The following is a 26,962-nucleotide window of genomic DNA, read 5'->3' as shown; positions in this document are numbered from 1 at the left end:
GGCAGATGAACCTGTAGCCATATTAACTTCAACAGTATTTAACATTATCCAGATACTGACTGGTCTATAGCAGCTTCCCACCAGAATGGGCTTTAGGGGAGGCAGATGAACCTGTAGCCATATTACTACAACAGTATTTAACATTACCCAGATACTGACTGGTCTATAGCAGCTTCCCACCAGAATGGGCTTTAGGTGAGGCAGATGAACCTGTAGCCATATTAACTTCAACAGTATTTAACATTATCCAGATACTGACTGGTCTATAGCAGCTTCCCACCAGAATGGGCTTTAGGTGAAGCAGATGAACCTGTAGCCATATTACTACAACAGTATTTAACCTTATCCAGATACTGACTGTCTATAGCAGCTTCCCACCAGAATGGGCTTTAGGTGAGGCAGATGAACATGTAGCCATATTACTACAACAGTATTTAACCTTATCCAGATACTGACTGTCTATAGCAGCTTCCCACCAGAATGGGCTTTAGGTGAGGCAGATGAACATGTAGCCATATTACTTCAACAGTATTTAACATGAGATCCTCTCTAATCTTTACAGGAATGTGGTTCAGAATATAAACAGCCACACCTCCACCTTTGGCATTTCTGTTTTTGATTTATTGCTACCACTGTATCAAAGGTATATGATATATACCTATATGTATTATCTAAGTGAGTTTCAGAGATTGTTAGTATATGAATGTCATTTGTTACTAGCAAATTATTGATTTCATGAACCTTGTTTACTTAAGCTACATATGTTAACGTGGGCTATTTTTAACACTTTTCTGGGATACTTGATTGTTTTTCTTGCTTTACTGGGAAGCTTCGCAGAGGTAGACATTCTCAGGTTATTTTTATTAGTGCAGGGTGAGATGCACACAGTAGACTTCCTGCTAGGGCACACCGCCTCAGTGCTAACAGTATAACTCTGTTTCATAGGCATATGATTACTGCCTACAATAGCAGTAGGATCAGCAGAGACATTCAGGGCAGTTAGAGGGACATAAATTAGGTTATTTACATTGTGTCTTCCAACGCCCCTGGGATCTGAAGCATTATGACAACTCAGCGTCACAATGGTAGGGATTCAATGAGCTGGGCTCGGGTCATTGATAAGTCATTGTCTAAGTGTAGGGATATTGTTATCCACGTCGGCACCAACTATGTTAGGAGGTCACCAAGCGCAACATAGCTTCAGCGAGTTGTTAGGTTCTTGTATTTCAGAGTAAGTAACTCACGGACACTAGAGAAGATTGAACCAGGGTTAATTCTTCCCAAAGGATCTGGACAGCTGTAATTCAGACAACCCAACATTTCTCCAAATACAGGTATATATATATTCCCCTTAAGACACTTCTCCTTCTCTCCAATCCTTACATCTTATGGTTCCACAGGAAGTAGTAAACCTTTATTACTCTCTTCAGGGGATCTGACCTCACCTCCTGACCTCAACCCCTCCTTCACCTCGTCCACAGATGTCCATCTGCCTCCCCTATAGCAATCCTTTGATCTCCTCCCGTCCACCCAGTACATTCCACAGCCACTCTGTTATTCTACAGATCTCACTCCTTAATATACTATGCGTCTGATCTATCATGTCTTTAATAGCTCAATGTTCAAAATGTTGAATCCAACAGTGTAAATCAGCTAGAAAGATGTGTCGGAATCAAGTAATTGTCTCTGGCCCCCTCTCAGTTAGGGGGAGTGATGACCTCTACAGCAGAGTCTCTGGCCCCCTCTCAGTTAGGGGGAGTGATGACCTCTACAGCAGTCTCACAACTCAATCGCTGGTTGAAAACTGTTTTCTGCCCCTCCCAAAAGATAGACTTTGTAGATAATTGGCCCTCTTTCTGGGACTCGCCCACAAACAGGACCAAGCCTGGCCTGCTGAGGAGTGACGGACTCCATCCTAGCCAGTAATAATCTCTGGCCTCCACAAACAGGACCAGGCCTGACCTGCTGAGGAGTGACGCTCCATCCTAGCCAGTAATAATCTCTGGCCTCCACAAACAGGACCGAGCCTGACCTGCTGAGGAGTGACGGACTCCATCCTAGCCTGGCCTGCTGAGGAGTGACGGACTCCATCCTAGCCAGTAATAATCTCTGGCCTCCACAAACAGGACCAAGCCTGGCCTGCTGAGGAGTGACGGACTCCATCCTAGCCAGTAATAATCTCTGGCCTCCACAAACAGGACCAAGCCTGGCCTGCTGAGGAGTGACGGACTCCATCCTAGCCAGTACTAATCTCTGGCCTCCACAAACAGGACCAGGCCTGGCCTGCTGAGGAGTGACGGACTCCATCCTAGCCAGTAATAATCTCTGGCCTCCACAAACAGGACCAGGCCTGGCCTGCTGAGGAGTGACGGACTCCATCCTAGCCTGGCCTGCTGAGGAGTGACGGACTCCATCCTAGCCTGGCCTGCTGAGGAGTGACGGACTCCATCCTAGCCACTAATAATCTCTGGCCTCCACAAACAGGACCAGGCCTGGCCTGCTGAGGAGTGACGGACTCCATCCTAGCCAGTAATAATCTCTGGCCTCCACAAACAGGACCAAGCCTGACCTGCTGAGGAGTGACGGACTCCATCCTAGCCAGTAATAATCTCTGGCCTCCACAAACAGGACCGAGCCTGACCTGCTGAGGAGTGACGGACTCCATCCTAGCATCCTAGCCAGTAATAATCTCTGGCCTCCACAAACAGGACCGAGCCTGACCTGCTGAGGAGTGACGGACTCCATCCTAGCCTGGCCTGCTGAGGAGTGACGGACTCCATCCTAGCCAGTAATAATCTCTGGCCTCCACAAACAGGACCAAGCCTGGCCTGCTGAGGAGTGACGGACTCCATCCTAGCCAGTAATAATCTCTGGCCTCCACAAACAGGACCGAGCCTGGCCTGCTGAGGAGTGACGGACTCCATCCTAGCCTGGCCTGCTGAGGAGTGACGGACTCCATCCTAGCCAGTAATAATCTCTGGCCTCCACAAACAGGACCAGGCCTGGCCTGCTGAGGAGTGACGGACTCCATCCTAGCCAGTAATAATCTCTGGCCTCCACAAACAGGACCAAGCCTGGCCTGCTGAGGAGTGACGGACTCCATCCTAGCCAGTAATAATCTCTGGCCTCCACAAACAGGACCAGGCCTGGCCTGCTGAGGAGTGACGGACTCCATCCTAGCCAGTAATAATCTCTGGCCTCCACAAACAGGACCAGGCCTGGCCTGCTGAGGAGTGACGGACTCCATCCTAGCCTGGCCTGCTGAGGAGTGACGGACTCCATCCTAGCCTGGCCTGCTGAGGAGTGACGGACTCCATCCTAGCCACTAATAATCTCTGGCCTCCACAAACAGGACCAGGCCTGGCCTGCTGAGGAGTGACGGACTCCATCCTAGCCAGTAATAATCTCTGGCCTCCACAAACAGGACCAAGCCTGACCTGCTGAGGAGTGACGGACTCCATCCTAGCCAGTAATAATCTCTGGCCTCCACAAACAGGACCGAGCCTGACCTGCTGAGGAGTGACGGACTCCATCCTAGCATCCTAGCCAGTAATAATCTCTGGCCTCCACAAACAGGACCGAGCCTGGCCTGCTGAGGAGTGACGGACTCCATCCTAGCCTGGCCTGCTGAGGAGTGACGGACTCCATCCTAGCCTGGCCTGCTGAGGAGTGACGGACTCCATCCTAGCCAGTAATAATCTCTGGCCTCCACAAACAGGACCAAGCCTGACCTGCTGAGGAGTGACGGACTCCATCCTAGCCAGTAATAATCTCTGGCCTCCACAAACAGGACCAAGCCTGACCTGCTGAGGAGTGACGGACTCCATCCTAGCCTGGCCTGCTGAGGAGTGACGGACTCCATCCTAGCCAGTAATAATCTCTGGCCTCCACAAACAGGACCAAGCCTGACCTGCTGAGGAGTGACGGACTCCATCCTAGCCAGTAATAATCTCTGGCCTCCACAAACAGGACCAAGCCTGACCTGCTGAGGAGTGACGGACTCCATCCTAGCCAGTAATAATCTCTGGCCTCCACAAACAGGACCAAGCCTGACCTGCTGAGGAGTGACGGACTCCATCCTAGCCAGTAATAATCTCTGGCCTCCACAAACAGGACCAGGCCTGGCCTGCTGAGGAGTGACGGACTCCATCCTAGCCAGTAATAATCTCTGGCCTCCACAAACAGGACCGAGCCTGGCCTGCTGAGGAGTGACGGACTCCATCCTGGCCTGCTGCCTAGCCTGCTGAGGAGTGACGGACTCCATCCTAGCCAGTAATAATCTCTGGCCTCCACAAACAGGACCAGGCCTGGCCTGCTGAGGAGTGACGGACTCCATCCTAGCCAGTAATAATCTCTGGCCTCCACAAACAGGACCAGGCCTGGCCTGCTGAGGAGTGACGGACTCCATCCTAGCCAGTAATAATCTCTGGCCTCCACAAACAGGACCAGGCCTGGCCTGCTGAGGAGTGACGGACTCCATCCTAGCCAGTAATAATCTCTGGCCTCCACAAACAGGACCGAGCCTGACCTGCTGAGGAGTGACGGACTCCATCCTAGCCAGTAATAATCTCTGGCCTCCACAAACAGGACCAGGCCTGGCCTGCTGAGGAGTGACGGACTCCATCTTAGCCAGTAATAATCTCTGGCCTCCACAAACAGGACCGAGCCTGACCTGCTGAGGAGTGACGGACTCCATCCTAGCTGGAAGGGTGCTCTCAACTTATCTGTCAGCATAGACGGGCTCTAACTCCTCTAGTGCCACAATGAAATAGGGTGCAGGCCAGGCAGCAGGCTGTTAGCCAGCCTGCCAGCATAGTGGAGTCTGCCACTAGCACAGTCAGTATAGTCAGCTATTTTTGACTCTCTCTCTCTCTCTAACGCACCTGCTGTCTCGACCTCTGATTGCTCGGCTATGAAAAGCCGAGATACTCCTGAGATACTGACCTGTTTCTCCCTCTACAACCACTGTGATTATTATTATTTAACTCTGCTGGTCATCTATGAACGTCTGAACATCTTGAATAACAATCTGGCCTTTATGGACATGTACTTTTATACTGTAAACCTCCACCCGGTACAGCCAGAAGAGGACTGGCCACCCCTCGGAGGCTGGTTCCTCTCTGGGTTTCTTCCTAGGCTCCTGGCTTTCTATGGAGTTTTTCCAAGCCACCGTGCTTCTACATCTGCATTGTTTGCTGGGGTTTTAGGCTGGGTTTCTGTACAGCACTTTGAGATATCTGCTGATGTTAAAAAGGGCTTCGTAAATATATTTAATTGATTGATGAATGAACATAATACTGGAGATTGCAACGATGATTAACAATTTTGTTTGTCCAAAAACATCCAATTGATGTACAGATCCATTTATTTAAACTATCCTGCTGTCCATCTACCAACATGTTACAATGTATTTCCATGGTGAACATGCTTATTATTCCCCAACCAAGGACTTCTCTAAATTACTGGCTGTTGGGTAAAATACAACCTACCCATAACCCAGCCAAGGACTTCCCTAAATTACTGGCTGTTGGTTAAAATACAACCTATCCATAACCCAACCAAGGACTTCTCTAAATTACTGGCTGTTGGGTAAAATACACTGGCTGTTGAGGTAAAATACAACCTTCCCATAACCCAGCCAAGGACTTCCCTAAATTACTGGCTGTTGGGCCCAATACAACCTACCCATAACCCAGCCAAGGACATCCCTAAATTACTGGCTGTTGGGCCCAATACAACCTACCCATAACCCAGCCAATGACTTCCCTAAATTACTGGCTCTTGGGCCCTATCCAACCTACCCATAACCCAGCCAAGGACTTCCCTAAATTACTGGCTGTTGGTTAAAATACAACCTATCCATAACCCAACCAAGGACTTCTCTAAATTACTGGTTGTTGGGTAAAATACAACCTTCCCATAACCCAGCCAAGGACTTCCCTAAATTACTGGCTGTTGGGCCCAATCATACGTACCCATAACCCAGCCAAGGACTTCCCTAAATTACTGGCTGTTGGGTAAAATACAACCTTCCCATAACCCAGCCAAGGACTTTCCAAAATTACTGGCTGTTGGGCCCAATACAACCTTCCCATAACCCAGCCAAGGACTTCTCTAAATAACTTGCTGTTGGGCCCAATACAACCTACCCACAACCCAGCCAAGGACTTCCCTAAATTACTGTCTGTTGGGCCCAATACAACCTACCCATAACCCAGCCAAGGACTTCCCTAAATTACTGTCTGTTGGGCCCAATACAACCTTCCCATAACCCAACCAAGGACTTCTCTAAATTACTGGCTGTTGGGCCCTATCCAACCTACCCATAACCCAGCTAAGGACTTCCCTAAATTACTGGCTGTTGGGTAAAATACAACCTTCCCATAACCCAACCAAGGACTTCTCTAAGTTACTGGCTGTTGGGCCCTATCCAACCTACCCATAACCCAGCCAAGGACTTCCCTAAATTACTGGCTGTTGGGCCCAATACAACCTACCCATAACCCAGTTAAGGACTTCCCTAAATAACTGGCTGTTGGGTAAAAAACAACCTTCCCATAACCCAGCCAAGGAGGTCCCTAAATTACTGGCTGTTGGGCCCAATACAACCTACCCATAACCCAGCCAAGGACTTCCCTAAATTACTGTCTGTTGGGCCCAATACAACCTACCCATAACCCAGCCAAGGACTTCCCTAAATTACTGGCTGTTGGGCCCAATACAACCTACCCATAACCCAGCTAAGGACTTCCCTAAATTACTGGCTGTTGGGTAAAATACAACCTTCCCATAACCCAACCAAGGACTTCTCTAAATTACTGGCTGTTGGGCCCAATACAACCTACCCATAACCTAGCTAAGGACTTCCCTAAATTACTGGCTGTTGCGTAAAATACAACCTTCCCATAACCCAGCCAAGGACTTCCCTAAATTACTGGCTGTTGGGTAAAATACAACCTTCCCATAACCCAACCAAGGACTTCCCTAAATTACTGGCTGTTGGGTAAAATACAACCTTCCCATAACCCAACCAAGGACTTCTCTAAATTACTGGCTGTTGGGCCCTATCCAACCTACCCATAACCCAGCTAAGGACTTCCCTAAATTACTGGCTGTTGGGTAAAATACAACCTACCCATAACCCAACCAAGGACTTCTCTAAATTACTGGCTGTTGGGCCCAATACAACCTACCCATAACCTAGCTAAGGACTTCCCTAAATTACTGGCTGTTGCGTAAAATACAACCTTCCCATAACCCAACCAAGGACTTCCCTAAATTACTGGCTGTTGGGCCCAATACAACCTACCCATAACCCAGCCAATGACTTCCCTAAATTACTGGCTGTTGGGCCCAATACAACCTACCCATAACCCAACCAAGGACTTCCCTAAATTACTGGCTGTTGGGAAAAATACAACCTACCCATAACCAAACACATCCCATTGAGCTGTAATTTCTGCAAGAAAAATAGCATAACTGCCGGATCAGATGTCAGGAGGCTTAGACCCATTATTATTACTGAATGGACCCATTATTATTACTGAATGGACCCATTATTATTACTGAATAGACCCATTATTATTACTGAATAGACCCATTATTATTACTGAATAGACCCATTATTATTACTGAATCGACCCATTATTATTACTGAATGGACCCATTATTATTACTGAATCGACCCATTATTATTACTGAATGGACCCATTATTATTACTGAATGGACCCATTATTATTACTGAATAGACCCATTATTATTACTGAATAGACCCATTATTATTACTGAATGGACCCATTATTATTACTGAATCGACCCATTATTATTACTGAGTGGGAGGATCAACCAATCACATTCCAGAGATATAATTATGTATTTCTGATGATTGTAAGGTACTCTGGATAAGAGTGTCTGCTAAATGACTTGATTGTAATGGAAAAATTGACTAAACCAATAAGATACCAAAGAGTCAAAGAGATATTTACATATTTCTGGTCTTAACCAATCACCTACCAGAGAGGCAAAGACGAATTTCTGGTCTTTCTCCTGCAGGAAGACGACAATATCAGAGAGAAGCATGGCCGTTACATCTAGAGAGAGGAGACCAGAGGTTAGAGGTCAGGGTTAGATATCAGAGAGAAGCATGGCCCGTTACATCTAGAGAGAGGAGACCAGAGGTTAGAGGTCAGGGTTAGATATCAGAGAGAAGCATGGCAGTTACATCTAGAGAGAGGAGACCAGAGGTTAGAGGTCAGGGTTAGATATCAGAGAGAAGCATGGCCCGTTACATCTAGAGAGAGGAGACCAGAGGTTAGAGGTCAGGGTTAGATATCAGAGAGAAGCATGGCCCGTTACGTCTAGAGAGAGGAGACCAGAGGTTAGAGGTCAGGGTTAGATATCAGAGAGAAGCATGGCCGTTACATCTAGAGAGAGGAGACCAGAGGTTAGAGGTCAGGGTTAGATATCAGAGAGAAGCATGGCCCGTTACATCTAGAGAGAGGAGACCAGAGGTTAGAGGTCAGGGTTAGATATCAGAGAGAAGCATGGCCCGTTACATCTAGAGAGAGGAGACCAGAGGTTAGAGGTCAGGGTTAGATATCAGAGAGAAGCATGGCCCGTTACATCTAGAGAGAGGAGACCAGAGGTTAGAGGTCAGGGTTAGATATCAGAGAGAAGCATGGCCCGTTACATCTAGAGAGAGGAGCCCAGAGGTCAGAGGTCAGGGTTAGATATCAGTGGTGTCCTCCTCACCCTTGAGTTTCCCCTGTGAGTTCTTCAGCTGCAGAGGTCCATCATGCAGCAATCTTCTCCCTCTGAGCAGGTCCTCTCTAGCAAACATCTGACCGCTCTTCATCCTCATAATGGACTTGCTGTCTGTTCGGCTGTAGATGTCCTTCAGCCTCCTCTTCTTCTCATGCTCGTTCACCTAGGAACACGACAATTATTATCATAGGTCAGGTCACCTAGCAACATGACAATTATTATCATAGGTCAGGTCACCTAGCAACATGACAATTATTATCATAGGTCAGGTCACCTAGCAACATGACAATTATTATCATAGGTCAGTTCACCTAGCAACATGACAATTATTACCATAGGTCAGGTCACCTAGCAACATGACAATTATTATCATAGGTCAGGTCACCTAGCAACATGACAATTATTATCATAGGTCAGGTCACCTAGCAACATGACAATTATTACCATAGGTCAGGTCACCTAGCAACATGACAATTATTACCATAGGTCAGGTCACCTAGCAACATGACAATTATTACCATAGGTCAGGTCACCTAGCAACATGACAATTATTACCATAGGTCAGGTCACCTATTATTAATACATTATTAACATATTTCAGTTGACCTAATATGAATAAATTATTATTATATTACCTTGCTGTCCACTGCAGTGATGACCTCCTTGACCTGGTATAGAGCATCACTCAGGTCCTCATGGTCTTCCTCATTCTCTGTGGGGAGGGGATGGTCAAAGTACACACACACACACACACACACACACACACACACACACACACACACACACACACACACACACACACACACACACACACACACACACACACACAGGCAAAAATGAGAGAAAGATACAAACAAGGTTAGTGTCATTCTAGATGAATCTCCACCATGTGGTCAGTATAACAGACAGTCTCCTCCTCCTCCTCCTCCTCCTCCTCCTCTCTTCATTCTAGATGAATCTCCACCATGTGGTCAGTATAACAGACAGTCTCCTCCTCCTCCTCCTCCTCCTCCTCCTCTCTTCATTCTAGATGAATCTCCACCATATGGTCAGTATAACAGACAGTCTCCTCCTCCTCCTCCTCTCTTCATTCTAGATGAATCTCCACCATGTGGTCAGTATAACAGACAGTCTCCTCCTCCTCCTCCTCCTCCTCCTCCTCCTCTCTTCATTCTAGATCAGACATGGGCAAACTACGGCCCGCGGGCCACATACGGCCCGTTAGGCTTTTTAATCCGGCCCGCCGAACTTGTCCAAATTATAGTAAAAACCTCATTTTTTCCCCTTTCCCTGCAATGCCCACGTTTCCCCAATAGATGGCGCACTCAAAACACATTGACCGTTGGTGGAGTGGCGCGTATTTCTCTTTATTTCACTTTAATTTTCAATTTAATTGTTTGGCTCGACCTACGTGTGTGAGCAGACGTTTAGCGTCATGAAAATCAACAAAGCCCATCACAGATCCAAGTTAACTGACCAACACCTCAGATCTGTCCTGAGAATTGCCACAACAAAACTAACTCCAGACTTTGATGCACTGGCAAAAAAGGGAGACCAACAACACTGTTCCCACTGAAATGGTGAGTTTTTCTGCTGTGTTATGAAAAAATGCATATGGAAAGTTTGGAAGTGCGTCTTTTAATTAAGAGCAATGCGCATTTACGCACAGCAGCGGTACAGTAGCTTAATTAACACGCCGCACATCGCTCTTAATTTAAATTTAAATTTTCAGCTGCAGGTAGGATATTTAATACAGCCTATGTCTGTGTGCTTGGCAACGATACACGTGTACTGTTTGCGCGTGAAGGCGAGGGCGTCCGTGGCGAGTTTGTAGAGCGCGCGGTCAGGACAATCCATCCATGATTTTGCGGAGTTTAACACAAGTAGATATTATTGAGCTTGAGTATTTCGTTGTGTAATAATATGTTTTGAATGTTGAAAGTGATTCCATTTTTCAATAAATGTTGATTTCTTTAACTTTGCACCTTCGATTGAAACTTATTAAAAACAGACGCAATCTTGATAAATCACAGTGCGTATGTTATTTTAATCTATTTACATTTCCTCCTCCCAGTATCTGCGAAATAGTATGTAAATGCCATATCTTGCATATTCCTTGAGACAAATTTATTAACTGATAAGGGCTATTTTTCACATTTGAAAGACAGTTAATAAATTGGGTTGTAGTGTTCTTACTGTGCTATGAGGTTTGCACACACTACATTTAATGCTTTAATATATCCGGCCCAAACACTCCCTCCAAATGCTCCTGGCCCGGCCCCTCTGTCAAATTTTAGAACCCATTGTGGCCCGCGAGTCAAAAAGTTTGCCCACCCCTGTTCTAGATGAATCTCCACCATATGGTCAGTATAACAGACAGTCTCCTCCTCCTCCTCCTCCTCCTCCTCTCTTCATTCTAGATGAAGCTCCACCATATGGTCAGTATAACAGACAGTCTCCTCCTCCTCCTCCTCCTCCTCTCTTCATTCTAGATGAAGCTCCACCATATGGTCAGTATAACAGTCAGTCTCCTCCTCCTCCTCCTCTCTTCATTCTAGATGAATCTCCACCATATGGTCAGTATAACAGACAGTCTCCTCCTCCTCCTCCTCCTCTCTTCATTCTAGATGAAGCTCCACCATGTGGTCAGTATAACAGACAGTCTCCTCCTCCTCCTCCTCCTCCTCTCTTCATTCTAGATGAAGCTCCACCATATGGTCAGTATAACAGTCAGTCTCCTCCTCCTCCTCCTCTCTTCATTCTAGATGAAGCTCCACCATATGGTCAGTATAACAAACAGTCTCCTCCTCCTCCTCCTCCTCCTCTCTTCATTCTAGATGAAGCTCCACCATATGGTCAGTATAACAGTCAGTCTCCTCCTCCTCCTCCTCTCTTCATTCTAGATGAAGCTCCACCATATGGTCAGTATAACAAACAGTCTCCTCCTCCTCCTCCTCTCTTCATTGTAGATGAAGCTCCACCATGTGGTCAGTATAACAGACAGTCTCCTCCTCCTCCTCCTCCTCCTCCTCCTCTCTTCATTCTAGATGAAGCTCCACCATGTGGTCAGTATAACAGCCAGTCTCCTCCTCCTCCTCCTCCTCTCTTCATTCTAGATGAAGCTCCACCATATGGTCAGTATAACAAACAGTCTCCTCCTCCTCCTCTCTTCATTGTAGATGAAGCTCCACCATGTGGTCAGTATAACAGACAGTCTCCTCCTCCTCCTCCTCCTCCTCCTCTCTTCATTGTAGATGAAGCTCCACCATGTGGTCAGTATAACAGACAGTCTCCTCCTCCTCCTCCTCCTCCTCTCTTCATTCTAGATGAAGCTCCACCATGTGGTCAGTATAACAGACAGTCTCCTCCTCCTCCTCCTCCTCCTCTCTTCATTCTAGATGAAGCGCCACCATGTGGTTAGTATAACAGTCAGTCTCCTCCTCCTCCTCCTCTCTTCATTCTAGATGAAGCTCCACCATATGGTCAGTATAACAAACAGTCTCCTCCTCCTCCTCCTGTCTTCATTGTAGATGAAGCTCCACCATGTGGTCAGTATAACAGACAGTCTCTCCTCCTCCTCCTCCTCCTCCTCCTCTCTTCATTCTAGATGAAGCTCCACCATGTGGTCAGTATAACAGACAGTCTCCTCCTCCTCCTCCTCCTCCTCTCTTCATTCTAGATGAAGCTCCACCATATGGTCAGTATAACAGACAGTCTCCTCCTCCTCCTCCTCCTCCTCTCTTCATTCTAGATGAAGCTCCACCATATGGTCAGTATAACAGACAGTCTCCTCCGCCTGCTCCTCCTCCTCCTCTCTTCATTCATCTTCTAAAAGCACCGCTAAGAAGGAATGAGTCCCAAATAGCACCCTATTCCAAATATACCTCTTGCCTTATTCCACATTTTATTGTATTACATCTTGAATAAAACAATTATTAACTTAGATTTTCTTTGTCACTGGCCTACAAACAGTACCCTATAATGTCACTGGCCTACACACAGTACCCCATAAGGTCACTGGCCTACACACAGTACCCAATAATGTCACTGGCCTACACACAGTACCCCATAATGTCACTGGCCTTCACACAGTACCCCATAATGTCACTGGCCTACACACAATACCCCATAATGCCACTGGCCTTCACACAGTACCCCATAATGTCACAGTACCCCATAATGTCACTGGCCTACACACAGTACCCCATAATGTCACTGGCCTACACACAGTACCCCATAATGTCACTGGCCTACACACAGTACCCCATAATGTCACTGGCCTACACACAGTACCCCATAATGTCACTGGCCTACACATAATACCCCATAATGTCACTGGCCTTCACACAATACCCCATAATGTCACTGGCCCACACACAATACCCCATAATGTCACAATAGCCCATAATGTCACTGGCCTACACACAATACCCCATAATGTCACTGGCCTACACACAATACCCCATAATGTCACTGGCCTACACACAATACCCCATAATGTCACTGGCCTTCACACAGTAACCCATAATGTCACTGGCCTTCACACAGTACCCCATAATGTCACTGGCCTACACACAATACCCCATAATGTCACTGGCCTTCACACAATACCCCATAATGTCACTGGCCTACACACAGTACCCCATAATGTCACTGGCCTACACACAATACCCCATAATGTCACTGGCCTACACACAGTACCCCATAATGTCACTGTCCTGCACACAGTACCCCATAACGTCACTGGCCTACACACAATACCCTATAATGTCACTGGCCTACACACAATACCCCATAATGTCACAGTACCCCATAACGTCACTGGCCTACACACAATACGCTATAATGTCACTGGCCTACACACAATACCCCATAATGTCACAGTACCCCATAATGTCACTGGCCTACACACAATACCCCATAATGTCACTGGCCTACACACAGTACCCCATAATGTCACTGGCCTGCACACAGTACCCCATAACGTCACTGGCCTACACACAATACCCTATAATGTCACTGGCCTACACACAGTACCCCATAATGTCACTGGCCTACACACAGTACCCTATAATGTCACAATACCCCATAATGTCACTGGCCTACACACAATACCCCATAATGTCACTGGCCTACACACAATACCCCATAATGTCACTGGCCTACACACAATACCCTATAATGTCACAATACCCCATAATGTCACTGGCCTACACACAATACCCCATAATGTCACTGGCCTACACACAGTACCCCATAATGTCACTGGCCTACACACAGTACCCTATAATGTCACAATACCCCATAATGTCACTGGCCTACACACAATACCCCATAATGTCACTGGCCTACACACAATACCCCATAATGTCACTGGCCTACACACAATACCCCATAATGTCACTGGCCTACACACAATACCCCATAATGTCACAATACCCCATAATGTCACTGGCCTACACACAATACCCCATAATGTCACAATACCCCATAATGTCACTGGCCTACACACAATACCCCATAATGTCACTGGCCTACACACAGTACCCCATAATGTCACCGGCCTACACACAGTACCCCATAATGTCACAATACCCCATAATGTCACTGGCCTACACACAATACCCCATAATGTCACTGGCCTACACACAGTACCCCATAATGTCACTGGCCTACACACAATACCCCATAATGTCACTGGCCTTCACACAATACCCCATAATGTCACTGGCCCACACACAATACCCCATAATGTCACAATAGCCCATAATGTCACTGGCCTACACACAATACCCCATAATGTCACTGGCCTACACACAATACCCCATAATGTCACTGGCCTACACACAATACCCCATAATGTCACTGGCCTTCACACAGTAACCCATAATGTCACTGGCCTTCACACAGTACCCCATAATGTCACTGGCCTACACACAATACCCCATAATGTCACTGGCCTACACACAATACCCCATAATGTCACTGGCATACACACAATACCCCATAATGTCACTGGCCTACACACAGTACCCCATAATGTCACTGGCCTACACACAGTACCCCATAATGTCACTGGCCTACACACAGTACCCCATAATGTCACAATACCCCATAATGTCACCGGCCTACACACAGTACCCCATAATGTCACTGGCCTACACACAGTACCCCATAATGTCACTGGTCTACACACAATACCCCATAATGTCACTGGCCTACACACAGTACCCCATAATGTCACTGGTCTTCACACAGTAACCCCATCATGTCACTGGCCTACACACAGTACCCCATAATGTCACTGGCCTACACACAGTACCCCATAATGTCACTGGCCTACACACAGTACCCCATAATGTCACTGGCCTACACACAGTACCCCATAATGTCACTGGCCTACACACAATACCCCATAATGTCACTGGCCTACACACAATACCCCATAATGGCACTGGCCTACACACAGTACCCCATAATGTCACTGGCCTACACACAGTACCCCATAATGTCACTGGCCTACACACAGTACCCTATAATGTCACAATATTCCATAATGTCACTGGCCTACACACAATACCCCATAATGTCACTGGCCTACACACAATACCCCATAATGTCACTGGCCTACACACAATACCCCATAATATCACTGGCCTACACACAATACCCCATAATGTCACAATACCCCATAATGTCACTGGCCTACACACAATACCCCATAATGTCACTGGCCTACACACACAGTACCCCATAATGTCACTGGCCTACACACAGTACCCCATAATGTCACTGGCCTACACACAGTACCCCATAATGTCACAATACCCCATAATGTCACTGGCCTACACACAATACCCCATAATGTCACTGGCCTACACACAGTACCCTATAATGTCACAATATTCCATAATGTCACTGGCCTACACACAATACCCCATAATGTCACTGGCCTACACACAATACCCCATAATGTCACTGGCCTACACACAGTACCCCATAATGTCACTGGCCTACACACAGTACCCCATAATGTCACAATACCCCATAATGTCACTGGCCTACACACAATACCCCATAATGTCACTGGCCTACACACAATACCCCATAATGTCACTGGCATACACACAATACCCCATAATGTCACTGGCCTACACACAGTACCCCATAATGTCACTGGCCTACACACAGTACCCCATAATGTCACTGGCCTACACACAGTACCCCATAATGTCACAATACCCCATAATGTCACCGGCCTACACACAGTACCCCATAATGTCACTGGCCTACACACAGTACCCCATAATGTCACTGGTCTACACACAATACCCCATAATGTCACTGGCCTACACACAGTACCCCATAATGTCACTGGTCTTCACACAGTAACCCCATCATGTCACTGGCCTACACACAGTACCCCATAATGTCACTGGCCTACACACAGTACCCCATAATGTCACTGGCCTACACACAGTACCCCATAATGTCACTGGCCTACACACAGTACCCCATAATGTCACTGGCCTACACACAATACCCCATAATGTCACTGGCCTACACACAATACCCCATAATGGCACTGGCCTACACACAGTACCCCATAATGTCACTGGCCTACACACAGTACCCCATAATGTCACTGGCCTACACACAGTACCCTATAATGTCACAATATTCCATAATGTCACTGGCCTACACACAATACCCCATAATGTCACTGGCCTACACACAATACCCCATAATGTCACTGGCCTACACACAATACCCCATAATATCACTGGCCTACACACAATACCCCATAATGTCACAATACCCCATAATGTCACTGGCCTACACACAATACCCCATAATGTCACTGGCCTACACACAATACCCCATAATGTCACTGGCCTACACACAGTACCCCATAATGTCACTGGCCTACACACAGTACCCCATAATGTCACCGGCCTACACACAGTACCCCATAATGTCACAATACCCCATAATGTCACTGGCCTACACACAATACCCCATAATGTCACTGGCCTACACACAGTACCCTATAATGTCACAATATTCCATAATGTCACTGGCCTACACACAATACCCCATAATGTCACTGGCCTACACACAATACCCCATAATGTCACTGGCCTACACACAGTACCCCATAATGTCACTGGCCTACACACAGTACCCCATAATGTCACCGGCCTACACACAGTACCCCATAATGTCACAATACCCCATAATGTCACTGGCCTACACACAATACCCCATAATGTCACTGGCCTACACACAGTACCCCATAATGTCACTGGCCTACACACAGTACCCCATAATGTCACTGGCCTACACACAATACCCCATAATGTCACTGGCCTACACAATACCCTATAATGTCACTGGCCTACACACAGTACCCCATAATGTCACTGGCCTACACACAATACCCCATAATGTCATTGGCCTACACACAGTACCCCATAATGTCACTGGTCTACACACAATACCCCATAATGTCACTGGTCTACACACAATACCCCATAATGTCACTGGCCTTCACACAATACCCCATAATGTCACTGGCCTACACACAATACCCCATAATGTCACAGTACCCCATAATAATGTCACCGGCCTACACACAATATCCCATAATGTCACAGTACCCCATAATGTCACTGGCCTACACACAATACCCCATAATGTCACTGGTCTACACACAATACCCCATAATGTCACTGGCCTACACACAATACCCCATAATGTCACACAATACCCCATAATGTCACTGCCCTACACACAGTACCCCATAATGTCACTGGCCTACACACAGTACCCCATAATGTCACTGGCCTACACACATACCCCATAATGTCATACCCCATAATGTCACTGGCCTACACACAATACCCCATAATGTCACTGGCCTCACACACAATACCCCATAATGTCACTGGTCACACAGTACCCCATAATGTCACTGGCCTACACACAGTACCCCATAATGTCACTGGCCTTCACACAATACCCCATAATGTCACTGGCATAATGTCTTACACACACATAATGTCACTGGCCCACAATACCCCATAATGTCACTGGCCTACACACAGTACCCCATAATGTCACTGGCCTACACACAATACCCCATAATGTCACTGGCCTACACACAGTACCCCATAATGTCACAATACCCCATAATGTCACTGGCCTACACACAGTACCCCATAATGTCACTGGCCTACACACAATACCCCATAATGTCACTGGCCTTCACACAATACCCCATAATGTCACTGGCCTTCACACAATACCCCATAATGTCACTGGCCTACACACAGTACCCCATAATGTCACTGGACTACACACAATACCCCATAATGTCACTGGCCTACACACAGTACCCCATAATGTCACTGTCCTGCACACAGTACCCCATAACGTCACTGGCCTACACACAATACCCTATAATGTCACTGGCCTACACACAATACCCCATAATGTCACAGTACCCCATAACGTCACTGGCCTACACACAATACCCTATAATGTCACTGGCCTACACACAATACCCCATAATGTCACAGTACCCCATAATGTCACTGGCCTACACACAATACCCCATAATGTCACTGGCCTACACACAGTACCCCATAATGTCACTGGCCTGCACACAGTACCCCATAACGTCACTGGCCTACACACAATACCCTATAATGTCACTGGCCTACACACAATACCCCATAATGTCACAGTACCCCATAATGTCACTGGCCTACACACAGTACCCCATAATGTCACTGGCCTACACACAGTACCCCATAATGTCACTGGCCTACACACAATACCCCATAATGTCACTGGCCTACACACAATACCCTATAATGTCACTGGCCTACACACAGTACCCCATAATGTCACTGGCCTACACACAATACCCCATAATGTCATTGGCCTACACACAGTACCCCATAATGTCACTGGTCTACACACAATACCCCATAATGTCACTGGCCTACACACAATACCCCATAATGTCACTGGCCTTCACACAATACCCCATAATGTCACTGGCCTACACACAATACCCCATAATGTCACAGTACCCCATAATAATGTCACCGGCCTACACACAATACCCCATAATGTCACAGTACCCCATAATGTCACTGGCCTACACACAATACCCCATAATGTCACTGGTCTACACACAATACCACATAATGTCACTGGCCTACACACAATACCCCATAATGTCACTGGCCTACACACAGTACCCCATAATGTCACTGGCCTACACACAGTACCCCATACTGTCACTGGCCTACACACAATACCCCATAATGTCACTGGCCTACACACAATACCCCATAATGTCACTGGCCTACACACAATACCCCATAATGTCACAGTACCCCATAACGTCACTGGCCTACACACAATACCCTATAATGTCACTGGCCTACACACAATACCCCATAATGTCACAGTACCCCATAACGTCACTGGCCTACACACAATACCCTACAATGTCACTGGCCTACACACAATACCCCATAATGTCACAGTACCCCATAATGTCACTGGCCTACACACAATACCCCATAATGTCACTGGCCTACACACAGTACCCCATAATGTCACTGGCCTGCACACAGTACCCCATAACGTCACTGGCCTACACACAATACCCTATAATGTCACTGGCCTACACACAATACCCCATAATGTCACAGTACCCCATAATGTCACTGGCCTACACACAGTACCCCATAATGTCACTGGCCTACACACAGTACCCCATAATGTCACTGGCCAACACACAATACCCCATAATGTCACTGGCCTACACACAATACCCTATAATGTCACTGGCCTACACACAGTACCCCATAATGTCACTGGCCTACACACAATACCCCATAATGTCATTGGCCTACACACAGTACCCCATAATGTCACTGGTCTACACACAATACCCCATAATGTCACTGGCCTACACACAATACCCCATAATGTCACTGGCCTACACACAATACCCCATAATGTCACTGGCCTACACACAGTACCCCATAATGTCACTGGCCTACACACAATACCCCATAATGTCACAGTACCCCATAATGTCACCGGCCTACACACAGTACCCCATAATGTCACTGGCCTTCACACAATACCCCATAATGTCACTGGCCTTCACACAATACCCCATAATGTCACCGGCCTACACACAGTACCCCATAATGTCACTGGCCTACACACAATACCCCATAATGTCACTGGCCTACACACAGTACCCCATAATGTCACCGGCCTACACACAGTACCCCATAATGTCACTGGCCTTCACACAATACCCCATAATGTCACTGGCCTTCACACAATACCCCATAATGTCACTGGCCTACACACAGTACCCCATAATGTCACTGGCCTACACACAATACCCCATAATGTCACTGGCCTACACACAATACCCCATAATGTCACTGGCCTACACACAATACCCCATAATGTCACAGTACCCCATAACGTCACTGGCCTACACACAATACTCTATAATGTCACTGGCCTACACACAGTACCCCATAATGTCACTGGCCTACACACAATACCCCATAATGTCACTGGCCTACACACAATACCCCATAATGTCACAGTACCCCATAATGTCACTGGCCTACACACAGTACCCCATAATGTCACTGGCCTACACACAGTACCCCATAATGTCACTGGCCTACACACAATACCCCATAATGTCACTGGCCTACACACAATACCCTATAATGTCACTGGCCTACACACAGTACCCCATAATGTCACTGGCCTACACACAATACCCCATAATGTCATTGGCCTACACACAGTACCCCATAATGTCACTGGTCTACACACAATACCCCATAATGTCACTGGCCTACACACAATACCCCATAATGTCACTGGCCTTCACACAATACCCCATAATGTCACTGGCCTACACACAATACCCCATAATGTCACAGTACCCCATAATAATGTCACCGGCCTACACACAATACCCCATAATGTCACAGTACCCCATAATGTCACTGGCCTACACACAATACCCCATAATGTCACTGGTCTACACACAATACCCCATAATGTCACTGGCCTACACACAATACCCCATAATGTCACTGGCCTACACACAGTACCCCATAATGTCACTGGCCTACACACAGTACCCCATAATGTCACTGGCCTACACACAATACCCCATAATGTCACTGGCCTACACACAATACCCCATAATGTCACTGGCCTACACACAATACCCCATAATGTCACAGTACCCCATAATGTCACCGGCCTACACACAGTACCCCATAATGTCACTGGCCTTCACACAATACCCCATAATGTCACTGGCCTTCACACAATACCCCATAATGTCACCGGCCTACACACAGTACCCCATAATGTCACTGGCCTACACACAATACCCCATAATGTCACTGGCCTACACACAGTACCCCATAATGTCACCGGCCTACACACAGTACCCCATAATGTCACTGGCCTTCACACAATACCCCATAATGTCACTGGCCTTCACACAATACCCCATAATGTCACTGGCCTACACACAGTACCCCATAATGTCACTGGCCTACACACAATACCCCATAATGTAACTGGCCTACACACAGTACCCCATAATGTCACAATACCCCATAATGTCACTGGCCTTCACACAATACCCCATAATGTCACTGGCCTACACACAGTACCCCATAATGTCACTGGCCTTCACACAATACCCCATAATGTCACCGGCCTACACACAGTACCCCATAATGTCACTGGCCTTCACACAATACCCCATAATGTCACTGGCCTTCACACAATACCCCATAATGTCACCGGCCTACACACAGTACCCCATAATGTCACTGGCCTACACACAATACCCCGTAATGTCACTGGCCTACACACAATACCCTATAATGTCACTGGCCTACACACAGTACCCCATAATGTCACTGGCCTACACACAATACCCCATAATGTCATTGGCCTACACACAGTACCCCATAATGTCACTGGTCTACACACAATACCCCATAATGTCACTGGCCTACACACAATACCCCATAATGTCACTGGCCTTCACACAATACCCCATAATGTCACTGGCCTTCACACAATACCCCATAATGTCACTGGCCTACACACAATACCCCATAATGTCACAGTACCCCATAATAATGTCACCGGCCTACACACAATACCCCATAATGTCACAGTACCCCATAATGTCACTGGCCTACACACAATACCCCATAATGTCACTGGTCTACACACAATACCCCATAATGTCACTGGCCTACACACAATACCCCATAATGTCACTGGCCTACACACAGTACCCCATAATGTCACTGGCCTTCACACAATACCCCATAATGTCACCGGCCTACACACAGTACCCCATAATGTCACTGGCCTTCACACAATACCCCATAATGTCACTGGCCTTCACACAATACCCCATAATGTCACCGGCCTACACACAGTACCCCATAATGTCACTGGCCTACACACAATACCCCGTAATGTCACTGGCCTACACACAATACCCTATAATGTCACTGGCCTACACACAGTACCCCATAATGTCACTGGCCTACACACAATACCCCATAATGTCATTGGCCTACACACAGTACCCCATAATGTCACTGGTCTACACACAATACCCCATAATGTCACTGGCCTACACACAATACCCCATAATGTCACTGGCCTTCACACAATACCCCATAATGTCACTGGCCTTCACACAATACCCCATAATGTCACTGGCCTACACACAATACCCCATAATGTCACAGTACCCCATAATAATGTCACCGGCCTACACACAATACCCCATAATGTCACAGTACCCCATAATGTCACTGGCCTACACACAATACCCCATAATGTCACTGGTCTACACACAATACCCCATAATGTCACTGGCCTACACACAATACCCCATAATGTCACTGGCCTACACACAGTACCCCATAATGTCACTGGCCTACACACAGTACCCCATAATGTCACTGGCCTACACACAATACCCCATAATGTCACTGGCCTACACACAATACCCCATAATGTCACTGGCCTACACACAATACCCCATAATGTCACAGTACCCCATAATGTCACCGGCCTACACACAATACCCCATAATGTCACTGGCCTTCACACAATACCCCATAATGTCACCGGCCTACACACAGTACCCCATAATGTCACTGGCCTACACACAATACCCCATAATGTCACTGGCCTACACACAGTACCCCATAATGTCACCGGCCTACACACAGTACCCCATAATGTCACTGGCCTTCACACAATACCCCATAATGTCACTGGCCTTCACACAATACCCCATAATGTCACTGGCCTACACACAGTACCCCATAATGTCACTGGCCTACACACAATACCCCATAATGTAACTGGCCTACACACAGTACCCCATAATGTCACAATACCCCATAATGTCACTGGCCTTCACACAATACCCCATAATGTCACTGGCCTACACACAGTACCCCATAATGTCACTGGCCTTCACACAATACCCCATAATGTCACCGGCCTACACACAGTACCCCATAATGTCACTGGCCTTCACACAATACCCCATAATGTCACTGGCCTTCACACAATACCCCATAATGTCACCGGCCTACACACAGTACCCCATAATGTCACTGGCCTACACACAATACCCCATAATGTCACTGGCCTACCCACAGTACCCCATAATGTCACCGGCCTACACACAGTACCCCATAATGTCACTGGCCTTCACACAATACCCCATAATGTCACTGGCCTTCACACAATACCCCATAATGTCACTGGCCTACACACAGTACCCCATAATGTCACTGGCCTACACACAATACCCCATAATGTCACTGGCCTACACACAGTACCCCATAATGTCACAATACCCCATAATGTCACTGGCCTTCACACAATACCCCATAATGTCACTGGCCTACACACAGTACCCCATAATGTCACTGGCCTACACACAATACCCCATAATGTCACTGGCCTTCACACAATACCCCATAATGTCACTGGCCTTCACACAATACCCCATAATGTCACTGGCCTACACACAGTACCCCATAATGTCACTGGCCTACACACAATACCCCATAATGTCACTGGCCTACACACAGTACCCCATAATGTCACTGGCCTGCACACAGTACCCCATAACGTCACTGGCCTACACACAATACCCTATAATGTCACTGGCCTACACACAATACCCCATAATGTCACAGTACCCCATAATGTCACTGGCCTACACACAGTACCCCATAATGTCACTGGCCTACACACAGTACCCTATAATGTCACAGTACCCCATAATGTCACTGGCCTACACACAATACCCCATAATGTCACTGGCCTACACACAATACCCCATAATGTCACAATACCCCATAATGTCACTGGCCTACACACAATACCCCATAATGTCACTGGCCTACACACAATACCCCATAACAATCACGGTGTGCAATGCTCATAGAGACCTCCCAGCTCTTAGAGACTTACCCAGAAAGACTCCCAGCTCTCAGAGACTTACACAGAAAGACTCCCAGCTCTTAGAGACTTCGTTAGAAAGACCCCCAGCTCTTAGAGACTTACCCAGAAAGACTCCCAGCTCTTAGAGACTTAGTCAGAAAGACTCCCAGCTCTTAGAGACTTAGTCAGAAAGACTCCCAGCTCTTAGAGACTTAGTCAGAAAGACCCCCAGCTCTTAGAGACTTAGTCAGAAAGACTCCCAGCTCTTAGAGACTTATCCAGAAAGACTCCCAGCTCTTAGAGACTTACCCAGAAAGACTCCCAGCTCTTAGAGACTTACACAGAAAGACTCCCAGCTCTTAGAGACTTACACAGAAAGACTCCCAGCTCTTAGAGACTTAGTCAGAAAGACTCCCAGCTCTTAGAGACTTAGTCAGAAAGACTCCCAGCTCTTAGAGACTTAGTCAGAAAGACTCCCAGCTCTTAGAGACTTAGTCAGAAAGACTCCCAGCTCTTAGAGACTTAGTCAGAAAGACGCCCAGCTCTTAGAGACTTACCCAGAAAGACTCCCAGCTCTCATAGACTTAGTCAGAAAGACTCCCAGCTCTTAGAGACTTCGTTAGAAAGACTCCCAGCTCTTAGAGACTTACCCAGAAAGACTCCCAGCTCTTAGAGACTTAGTCAGAAAGACTCCCAGCTCTTAGAGACTTAGTCAGAAAGACTCCCAGCTCTTGGAGACTTAGTCAGAAAGACCCCCAGCTCTTAGAGACTTAATCAGAAAGACTCCCAGCTCTTAGAGACTTATCCAGAAAGACTCCCAGCTCTTAGAGACTTACCCAGAAAGACTCCCAGCTCTTAGAGACTTACACAGAAAGACTCCCAGCTCTTAGAGACTTACACAGAAAGACTCCCAGCTCTTAGAGACTTAGTCAGAAAGACTCCCAGCTCTTAGAGACTTAGTCAGAAAGACTCCCAGCTCTTAGAGACTTAGTCAGAAAGACTCCCAGCTCTTAGAGACTTACCCAGAAAGACTCCCAGCTCTCAGAGACTTAGTCAGAAAGACTCCCAGCTCTTAGAGACTTACACAGAAAGACTCCCAGCTCTTAGAGACTTCGTTAGAAAGACTCCCAGCTCTTAGAGACTTACCCAGAAAGACTCCCAGCTCTTAGAGACTTAGTCAGAAAGACTCCCAGCTCTTAGAGACTTAGTCAGAAAGACTCCCAGCTCTTAGAGACTTAGTCAGAAAGACCCCCAGCTCTTAGAGACTTAGTCAGAAAGACTCCCAGCTCTTAGAGACTTATCCAGAAAGACTCCCAGCTCTTAGAGACTTACCCAGAAAGACTCCCAGCTCTTAGAGACTTACACAGAAAGACTCCCAGCTCTTAGAGACTTATCCAGAAAGACTCCCAGCTCTTAGAGACTTAGTCAGAAAGACTCCCAGCTCTTAGAGACTTAGTCAGAAAGACTCCCAGCTCTTAGAGACTTAGTCAGAAAGACTCCCAGCTCTTAGAGACTTATCCAGAAAGACTCCCAGCTCTTAGAGACTTAGTCAGAAAGACTCCCAGCTCTTAGAGACTTAGTCAGAAAGACTCCCAGCTCTTTGAGACTTAGTCAGAAAGACTCCCAGCTCTTAGAGACTTATCCAGAAAGACTCCCAGCTCTTAGAGACTTAGTCAGAAAGACTCCCAGCTCTTAGAGACTTAGTCAGAAAGACTCCCAGCTCTTTGAGACTTAGTCAGAAAGACTCCCAGCTCTTAGAGACTTACCCAGAAAGACTCCCAGCTCTTAGAGACTTACACAGAAAGACTCCCAGCTCTTAGAGACTTAGTCAGAAAGACTCCCAGCTCTTAGAGACTTAGTCAGAAAGACTCCCAGCTCTTAGAGACTTATCCAGAAAGACTCCCAGCTCTTAGAGACTTACCCAGAAAGACTCCCAGCTCTTAGAGACTTAGTCAGAAAGACTCCCAGCTCTTAGAGACTTAGTCAGAAAGACTCCCAGCTCTTAGAGACTTAGTCAGAAAGACTCCCAGCTCTTAGAGACTTACCCAGAAAGACTCCCAGCTCTTAGAGACTTAGTCAGAAAGACTCCCAGCTCTTAGAGACTTAGTCAGAAAGACTCCCAGCTCTTAGAGACTTAGTCAGAAAGACTCCCAGCTCTTAGAGACTTAGTCAGAAAGACTCCCAGCTCTTAGAGACTTAGTCAGAAAGACTCCCAGCTCTTAGAGACTTAGTCAGAAAGACTCCCAGCTCTTAGAGACTTAGTCAGAAAGACTCCCAGCTCTTAGAGACTTACCCAGAAAGACTCCCAGCTCTTAGAGACTTAGTCAGAAAGACTCCCAGCTCTTAGAGACTTAGTCAGAAAGACTCCCAGCTCTTAGAGACTTAGTCAGAAAGACTCCCAGCTCTTAGAGACTTAGTCAGAAAGACTCCCAGCTGATTTATATGTGTGTTTCACAGCCCTGTCTCTGAGCTCTACGGACAATTCCTTCAACCTCATGGCTTGGTTTCTACTCTGATATGCACTTTCGACTGTGGGACCTTATATAGACAGGTTTGTGCCTTTCCAAGTCATGTCACATCAATAGAATTTACCACAGGTAGAGTCCAATCAACTGAATTTAC

The 26,962-nt window shown here is 46.9% G+C and overlaps 1 protein-coding gene across 1 annotated transcript in view; it reads right to left on the bottom strand.

The window, feature by feature from the left end:
* Window positions 1-9,648, bottom strand: part of LOC135570067 (A-kinase anchor protein 13-like) — a 93,401-nt gene extending 83,753 nt beyond the window's left edge. The window contains exons 1-3 of the mRNA XM_065016133.1: window positions 9,400-9,648; window positions 8,753-8,927; window positions 8,015-8,091 (exon numbers count right to left, since the gene is read on the bottom strand). Of these exons, the coding sequence (XP_064872205.1) occupies window positions 8,015-8,091; window positions 8,753-8,927; window positions 9,400-9,633 (486 nt within the window). The 5' untranslated portion in view covers window positions 9,634-9,648. The remainder of the gene's footprint in view (window positions 1-8,014; window positions 8,092-8,752; window positions 8,928-9,399) is intronic.
* Between the last annotated feature and the right edge of the window lie 17,314 nt (window positions 9,649-26,962).

This window comes from Oncorhynchus nerka, unplaced genomic scaffold, assembly GCF_034236695.1.
Source record: "Oncorhynchus nerka isolate Pitt River unplaced genomic scaffold, Oner_Uvic_2.0 unplaced_scaffold_1134, whole genome shotgun sequence".
NCBI classification, from domain to species: Eukaryota; Metazoa; Chordata; class Actinopteri; order Salmoniformes; family Salmonidae; genus Oncorhynchus; species Oncorhynchus nerka.
This window is presented reverse-complemented; position numbering and strand designations above follow the sequence as displayed.